The sequence below is a fragment of the Lipotes vexillifer genome, unplaced genomic scaffold, assembly GCF_000442215.2.
Source record: "Lipotes vexillifer unplaced genomic scaffold, Lipotes_vexillifer_v1.1 scaffold591, whole genome shotgun sequence".
NCBI classification, from domain to species: domain Eukaryota; kingdom Metazoa; phylum Chordata; class Mammalia; order Artiodactyla; family Lipotidae; genus Lipotes; species Lipotes vexillifer.
This window is the reverse complement of record NW_006791954.1, coordinates 3,941,393-3,950,528: the sequence shown is the minus strand read 5'-3', so window position 1 is coordinate 3,950,528 and position 9,136 is coordinate 3,941,393. Positions and strand designations below refer to the sequence as shown.

Sequence of the window (9,136 nt, the reverse complement as noted above, 5' to 3'; positions counted from 1 at the left end):
AAGAGTGTTCATTACAAAATTGCAAAATAAAACCACAAGAGGCAATTTGACAAAGGCATTTATGAGGCAATTGAGGAAACTTGAACACAGACTGGGTGTCAGACATTAAGGAATTAAAATCCTTATTTAGAAATAGGTCCTGAAATATTTACAGGTAAAATAATATGTCTGGGATTCGCTGTAAAATACTGAAACAAAGAAAGGAGAAAAATAGATGAAATAGCAATAGTAGAATATTGATAAATGTCAAAGCTTAATGATGGTACATGTGCATTCTCTGTTATTCATTCTTGAGTATATTTGAGATTGTCTGTAATTAAGAAAAATTTTAAATGAGGAACTTGTCCACTGTGGGAAAAGAGCCTTTAAGGAATTCATAAAGGAAAGCAGACAGTAATTTACATAACTTAGTTTGTTTCAGCCCAACACTGGTCCATCCTCTGTATACCTTGCAAAAATCCTGTTTTTTCATTACTGCCATGCAAAAGGTTATCTGAGCAGAAAGAGATTTAAGTGAAAGAGCAGAGACAGAGGTTTTGGGCTTCATGTTTCACCACTTGCTGGCAGGTACTAGCTAGCTTTCTGGTGTTCCTGAATTTACAAAATGCATGTAGATCTCTTATCAGCGCAAATGTAGTTTGCTGTCAGTAGCTACTAACATTTCCAAATGTGAATCAGGCACCATCTTCCCCTCATGCACATTCTCATAAACAGCACAGCTTTTTTTATCCTTTGTAAACCTGCCTCTTCCTCAGCGTGAAAGGTCCCTGGATTTATAACTGCTTTTATTTGGGGTATGCAAATTTTACAGTTTTTGTAACACGTGAGAGTCATGTATGATATTCCAAGGATGTGTTCTTATTTGTTTATTGAGAATTGTGTATGATATTGGTATATCATACTAATATCCTTAGTAGGATGTGTTCTTATTTGTTTATTCATTATTTTCTCCTTTTTCCATTTTTCAGTACATGTACTAGCCTTAGCAAGTTCTGTTCCAAACTCAGGCACCTTGACTTGGCTTCCTGTACATCAATAACAAACATGTCTCTAAAAGCTCTGAGGTAAATTTCTTACAACAAGAATGTCCAATAATCAGAACAGATACTTATTTTTTTATTAACTAAAATAAAGTTGGAATTGAAGGAAACTATGTTTTATAGATACGTACTGTAGCTCAAAATAGATCTTTTGTTTTACTACTTGCCCAAATTACAGGACACATTCAGGTGAAATGGTAGAGGTAACTAGGATTTCTGAACAGAATAGTACAGTTTGTACATGAATGAAGTGCTTAGCAGGATTCTGTATATATAGTAAGTGCTCAGTAAGTTTTCATTGTTTTAATGTTACTGTATTTTTTAAAAGTACATTACAAAAAGGTATATCTTAAAAGGAGGGTGAAATGCCCAATGTCTTTGTACTTTTACTTTTTTATCAGCCTTTTATAAAAGATCATGGTGCCATGTATTAGCTACACTTATGAATAGTAAGAATTAAGCCATTAAAAGACGAAATGTAAATTTAGTTAAGTAGAGTGTAAGTAATCTGAAAATGTGTCTCCTTCTATACCTTCCTTATGAGCACTGAACACATGTATCTAAGGCTGGTGTAGGATAATAAATAAGATAGTATAACAGTGTTTATAGTTCATAAGTAATTCACATAAATGATCTCATTTATTTTGAAATCTTGTGAGGTAGATAGGACAGACACTTTACAGATAAGAAAATCTAAAACATTTTTGAATGCCAGGTACTGTGATTCAACCATGGGAGGTAGCTGAATAAGATATTGTTGCTGCCCTTAAGTTGCTCAGAGTCTCGTAGAAGAAAAAAAAACTAAATGTGTTGTCATATTGCAGCGGGATAAGTGCTATGGTAGAAATGAGTGCATTAGTTTGGGGAGAACATAGAAGGGCTACTGCTAATCTTGGTTTAAGAGAGGTTCTGTCAGGCTTCCCGAAGTGACTTGCCTGAAGTCACACTATTAATGTTGAAGAATGAACTTGAACCAAGATCCCCTGGCTTTATTTTATAAAACAATTAAAGCAGTATTTTCCAAAGAATGCCATAGAGCTTGGGATTCTTCCATAGTTTAAACGTGAAATCAAAGATCAAAGATGAAGCTAGTGTTTGATAGAAGGCAGAGATCTAATAATACAATATATCCTAAATTCAGCCTGTGGAAACTGTACCCTAGATACTTCCCAAGAGAGAGAATTTACAGATCCTTTGTAATTTTTTAAATAAAAGTTTAAATGGCCTCATTATTACTTTGATAAGTACTTGAATTATTTGATAGAGAATTTGAGTTTGAATCTGACTCTTCATTAATTACTCTGTTAACTTGAACCTGTCCCTTAATTTTCCATTTCCTATATAGAGACCGTTAAATTTGTGATAAGTGCAAAAAGAATATACTTTGAAAAGTATAAACCTCCATAAAAATCTAATGTATCTGAAAAACAGCATTGTGCCTGAGCTTGTTAGTTAAGGTGGGTTTGAGCTAGCTCTCCTAGTGATGTAGTCCCACATGAATACCACAAACGTTGATAAATGCACCTTTTGTTACAGAATTGCCTGTATTCTAAATCTACATTAAGTAAATATGTCCCCAACTAGATGGCCAATAAAATGAGACTTTGGTGCCTTTGGAATTGGATTTAGTCATATGTTTGTTTCATTTTGTTTTATCCTAAGTGAGGGATGTCCACTGTTGGAGCAATTAAACATTTCCTGGTGTGACCAAGTAACCAAGGATGGTATCCAAGCACTAGTGAGAGGCTGTGGAGGTCTTAAAGCCTTATTCTTAAAAGGCTGCACACAGGTAATACTCCCTGTCTTACTTGTGAATGATAGAAGCACCATGAACTTGGTGGGCAGCCCAAGATGTTGGCTTGAGAGATACGTAGTAGTTGTGTATTACTGACCAAAGACCCATGCTTACCAAAAATTAAAGGGTTTTCCCTAGAGTGAAAAAATAGAAGAATTAACACCTGCCTGACCAAAGATAAATTTTTGAGGGGAGGCAAGATGGGAAGACAAAATCATAATACGGAACAGGTGCCACAGGCAAGAAGGGTTTCATGTAATTTAATCTGAAAAGACAACTTGTCATGTTGTCACTGCCTGAGACCTTGAACTGGATAGGCAAGGAAGACGGTCTTGGCAGTTTCCACTAGTTTAACCACCAAGAGCTTTTCTTAAATGTGCCAAGTATACAGCAAGTTACATTTTATAGTGTTGATGCTTATCTCCTGCCAGTCACATCACAAATCCAACATATTTTGTCATTAAAATGTTTAATATCTCAGTGTTTTACAGTGGGAAAAAAAAGGAATTGACATGGTAACAACACCTGGAAGGAAGTGATCAAGAGTGGGTTTAGAAGTGACTGACAAAGTAGGGCTAGGCTCTTATTACCTTATTTTATTAATGGTTGCTAAAACCATGCCTTGTATTCTATTAAAAAATGCCCTATTCTTTCACCATGAAGGGAGGATTTCCACAGTTTGAAACAGAGCTTTGAAAGTATGACCGCCTTAAAATACCAACTTGAGCTCCTGGTTATTTATGGAATCCTGAAAAATATTGATTGGGATGCATCATTATAGTCAATTACTTGCGATCTGTTCTCCGCACTGTACGCATAGCACTGATCTTCCAGCAGCAGATAAACTACAGATTTCTTTCTCAGCTCCTGTTCCCAAAAGTTTGTTGTTAAGAAACTTTACAGGGAGTGTAGCAATGTGAAAGTTATTTTAGTTTCAAAATCCCTCAGCAAAATGCTGCAAGGCATCTTTAATTTATCAGAAGAAAAATCCATAAACATTAGGCAGTGTTTATTTTATCTTTCCCTTGGTTTGGTGATAATATGAATTTGATGTGGTCAGAACTGATAACAAATACTGATAACTACTAATCATTTGAATTACACGTTTATGTGATCATAGTTCATCATTTCTGGTTCATTTGTTCATTTGAAAGTTGGTTGGCCATATTTAGAATGTGTTGATGAATGTGTACACTCTTAAATCTTTAAGATTTAAGGTTTTAATATTTTAAACAATGTCAGTAATCATTTCTTCTCTCTTTTTAATCTTTCTAGCTAGAAGATGAAGCTCTCAAGTACATAGGTGCACACTGTCCTGAACTGGTGACTTTGAACTTGCAGACTTGCTTAGTAAGCAGTCCTTCCCACAACTCTTCTGTATTAGTAATTCATTTCAATAATATTATTGTAAGAGTTTCAGTCATAAAGACATAAAGTTTGTCTACATCAACCCTGGGGACGCAATAATCATAGGTGACTTTTTAAATGCTCAACAGTACTCGCCTCTAGGGGCTTTGACATAGATGAGGTAGAGGGTAGCTTATACAGAATTCCAAATAAGCTAAACTGTAGCTCCACCCCTTTCTCTTCTACTTAAGAAAACTCTACTTTTTAGAAGTAAATTATTCACAGACTTCGGCATTTAAAATATTTTTGGTAAATTAATTGCAGTCACACCGACTCACATCTATCAGGGAGTAATGACTATTGGGAATCATTGATAAAAGCAGATGACAAGCAAAATGTACCCTTTAAATTATTTTCAAGTAGTATTTGTAGTTCACATTAGGCTGGTTTAGACTATCAGCTTTTTTGTGTCTATCCCAAACCCCCTGAATTTTGTTCAGAGAATTTGCTGAAACTATTCAGGATCCTAGAACATTGACAAATACACCTTTAGCTTTTCCCTCTTGCCTTGAAAATTGCATATATGTGTTGCCTTGGAGTGAGAGCCTCTCATAGCAATGAAAAAAGTTGGTGAGGGTTTTCTTTGTTTTTGCTAAGCCTTCTGTGTATAATACTCTCTCCTTCTTGTTTGGTCACCTGAAACTTTAGAGCATAGTGGTTGTTTAGTTTAAAGGTGACACATATAGGGCCACGTTTTGTGCAATTTAAGCACCCTGCCCTCCCAGCCCTTAAGGGATGGTGCTGATAGCGATCTGTTTCAGAGGCTCCTAGAGACTAGTTAAGGGAATGATATTTTGATTTCCATAGTTGCTAACTACCAGAATTTGCCTACTTTCATTTATGAAACAAATATTTGGCCTGAAAGAAAGCTCTTACACAGCTATTGTAAACACGAAACCATCGTCTTACAGTGACAGGAAAAAACTGTTCTTGCACATCTTCAGATTTTATTTATATACATACATAAATATACACATGTGCACTCTGTATATGTGTGTGTGTATATGTTATGTATCTACACACATACATATAAATACATATATACCATACCTACCGTTTGCCGTTTTAGTTTCATTTCCTTTACCCTTCCAGCAGACAGAAACCAATTAGTAAGCATAAAGAACCAGCTCTGTCATATGTTTATTTTACTGTTTACCTTCACCCAGATCACAGGGCATGAGTCATTCCTTCTGTCATTCTGTACAATGTGATGAAATGATTCTCAGCATTCATGACACTTCCTGAAGTTTCTGCCCAAAACTATTGAAGTGACCAAAGTACACACTTAATGTAGTCTCTTTTTCTTGACTAATTTGAAAACATAAAAGTTTAGTAGATTTTGCTCTTTTAACAATTTAAAGTATTGGTAATATGACTTTCTTCCTCAGTAATCCCTTATAGATTTCAAAACATTAAGAAAGAAAAGTCAGCACAGCCCTCCCAGTATTTTGTTAATAATGTGTGACACAAACTCCGTTGGCCTGCTAAATATGCACGTTTATGGATTGCTGCTTCTCTCTTTATTTACATTTCTTTCAGTTATCCTTGTTTAGTAATAACTATACGTCACATTTGTGTGGCACTTTTTTTTTTTTTGCGGTACGCGGGCCTCTCACGGACCGCCTCTCACGGAGGCGGTACGCGGGCCTCTCCGGAGCCTGTTGCGGAGCACAGGCTCCGGATGCGCAGGCTCAGCAGCCATGGCTCACGGGCCCAGTCGCTCCGCGGCATGTGGGATCTTCCTGGACCGGGACATGAACCCGTGTCCCCTGCATCGGCAGGCAGACTCTCAACCACCGCGCCACCAGGGAAGCCCCTGTGTGGCACTTTTTTAAGGTACTTCTACATGTGTATATGCCTCATCAGTTTATTCTCATGACAGATCTTGTATCTGCCTTAGCATCCATTTTTCATCTGTATGTTGTTTCAGTTCTGTAATACTGAGAACATACTGATTTAGGCAGTGAATATTTAAAGTTTGATTTTTTTTCAGTTGTCCTTGCAACCTAAGAATACTGTTTGATTAAACAGAAATGACAGGAGAGCTTTATTCTGAGGCTTACACAAAATTAGCAAATCTATCAGGACAAATTAAAATGCTGATCATATCCAACATGTTAAGATTTTTATATATGACATCTTTTTTTAAACGTAACATCTTTTGTGTTCTTTTTTCATTTTAAAATAATTTAAAATAATAATTTTAAAACATACAAAATTATATTTGAGTTGGATACAACTATTTATCTCCATTAAATTAGGATAGTCTTTTTTTTATACATCTTTATTGGAGTAGAATTGCTTTACAATGTCGTGTTAGTTTCTGCTGTACAACAAAGTGAATTAGCTATATGCATACATATATCCCCATACACCCTCCCTCTTGAGCCTCCCTCCCACCCTCCCTATCCCACCCCTCTAGGTGGTCATAAAGCACCGAGCTGATCTCCCTGTGCTATGCAGCAGCTTCCCACTAACTACCTATTTTATGTTTGGTAGTGTATATATTGTCAGTACCACTCTCTCACTATGTCCCAGCCTCCCCTTCCCCCACTGTGTCCTCAAGTCCATTCTCAACATCTGCATCTTTATTCCTGCCCTACCACTAGGCTCATCAGTACCAATTTTCTAGATTCCATATATATGCGTTGGCATACAGTATTTGTTTTTCTCTTTCTGACTTACTTCACTCTGTATGACAGACTCTAGGTCCATCCACCTCACTACAAATAACTCAATTTTGTTCCTTTTTATCGCTGAGTAATATTCCATTGTATATATGTGCCACATCTTCTTTATCCATTTGTCTGTCAATGGACATTTAGGTTGTTTTCCATGTAGGATAGTCTTTATATTATAAAACTAAAATTTAGAAATAAATGGATTTATGGTTGATGAGATTACAGCTATGATCCACAGGTTGTTTCATTTTTTTAAAGTACCTTAATATCAGTATCAATTTTGAACTTGTAAATACGTTTATACTATTAAAATACTGCTGTTTTTATCTGTTTTCTAGGTTTTAAAATCTTTTAATTGAACCTACACCATGATGCCCCCCATCTGTTCCCAGTCTTGTCAGTCCCATTAGGTTAAAAGAACCCTGTTATAGCTTCTTCCCTTTGCACCAGAAATGCACAGATTCTCTTGAAAACTAAATCAAAAGGAACTGGAAGGAAGAAACAAAGTGTATTCATTTTTTTAGGTCTGCTACATGGTTCATATCAAATCTGCTTTTATTTCTTTTTGGCACTTATTTCACAGAGGTAACTTTTTTCTGTCTTTATCTTCTGCCAAGTTACTAATAACTATGGGTTTTTCCCTCTTGTTTTTTCTTTTAGCAAATCACAGATGAAGGTCTCATTACTATATGCAGAGGGTGCCATAAGTTACAGTCCCTCTGTGCCTCTGGCTGCTCCAACATCACAGATGCCATCCTGAACGCTTTAGGTCAGAACTGCCCACGGCTTAGGTAAACATTTCTTGTTTATCTCAAAAAATCAGGGGAAAGGAGCAGTGGCCTCCTTCACTCATATTTATTCCTTGGAACCTTGAATTTTTTAAGGTAGACACTACAAGGCCACTACTACCCTTTCACATGTGCACCTACTTGCTTTGTACCTCATTTGATTACATGTAATTGGCCTGAACTAGGGGGTAATAGTCCTCATTTTCTGCTTCTTGGCTATCCATACTAGAAAAATATCAACATTTTATCACATTACTTGAGAAAAGAAATAAAGGCATTTTCTCTTATTAATGCTTTCATATAATTCCCTTCTGAAGAAAGTTTTTAGAAGCCCACCCTGTGATAATTTATATTGTAGTAATGATGCCAGGTACATAGCAGGGAGTATTTAAAGAGAAAAAACAGCTCCTCCTTTGTGCTGATGGTCTTTTAAAGCAAGCTTTATTTCTCTAAGGCTCCTCTAAGGTATCCCCGTATACCTTTTTTGTTCTTTAAAACAAAACTTATATGGTACTTACTATATAGTAAACATATCAGCCACTGTTTTAAATTATTTACAAATATTAATTCATTTAATCATCATAACACCATACAAGCACTGTTATTATCTCTGTATTATAGGTGAGAAAACCGAAGCACAGGTCAAATAACCTGTTCAAGGTCTCACAGTTAGTAAGTGCAAGAGCAAGTGTTCCATCTCAGGCAGTCTAGCTCCAGAACCTTTGAAACCACTTGTCTTACACATAAGAATCATTGTAAACCAATAAGAACTTTCTTAAAGCTTTTTTGTAATCAACCTGGCCATGGGCCTTCGTCATCTCAGAAGCCTAGAGTAGAGTACTCTCCAGGAGCTGAGGAGGTAGCCAGTCTTCTCTCTAAAAAATATTACGTATTACCTTTTTCTGTTTTAAAGACAGGGATGTTCAGCTCCATTCTCCTTCATGGTTTATTTTATTGTTAGAAAAGAAAGGCTCTCAAATGTGATTCTTAAAAGTTGGGTTCAGTCAGATCGTACTTGCCCATTAGATACAGTATTTTAATTGATTGTCAGTTGATAATGATTCCTTATACTTTAGCTTTATTTTTTTTTTCAACTTCTGTAGTAATTTGTAAGCAAACATACAAAGTTCTTTGGTACTGTCGTGCAGACACCACCAGACTTTTCACAAAGAAGAGCTACTATTTTTGATTCCCCAGCCCTGTGGTTGGTATTTAGGGTGGTGTTCAGCAGTTCCTGATAGGGGCTCAGCTGCCCTCTCCACTGGGCCTCCCTGGGAGCCTGTGGGAGGAGGCAGGAAGCTTAAGGGTATTTTTTCATAAGTATGGAATTTCATATTTGGGACAGGCCTATGATTAACCAGTCCCTTCATAGTATTTTGAAAAGCTATTTAAATCTTAGTGAACCTACATGTAAAATAGGGAAAG

At 36.3% G+C, this 9,136-nt stretch overlaps 1 protein-coding gene across 2 annotated transcripts in view; it reads left to right on the top strand.

The window, feature by feature from the left end:
• FBXL20 (F-box and leucine rich repeat protein 20) overlaps positions 1-9,136 on the top strand; it is a 114,906-nt gene that overhangs the window by 97,843 nt on the left and 7,927 nt on the right. The window contains exons 7-10 of one of the 2 annotated variants that reach the window (XM_007465154.1): positions 969-1,064; positions 2,703-2,829; positions 4,111-4,185; positions 7,584-7,714. In XM_007465154.1, the coding sequence (XP_007465216.1) occupies positions 969-1,064; positions 2,703-2,829; positions 4,111-4,185; positions 7,584-7,714 (429 nt within the window). The remainder of the gene's footprint in view (positions 1-968; positions 1,065-2,702; positions 2,830-4,110; positions 4,186-7,583; positions 7,715-9,136) is intronic. The other variant, XM_007465155.1, reaches the window with a different exon arrangement.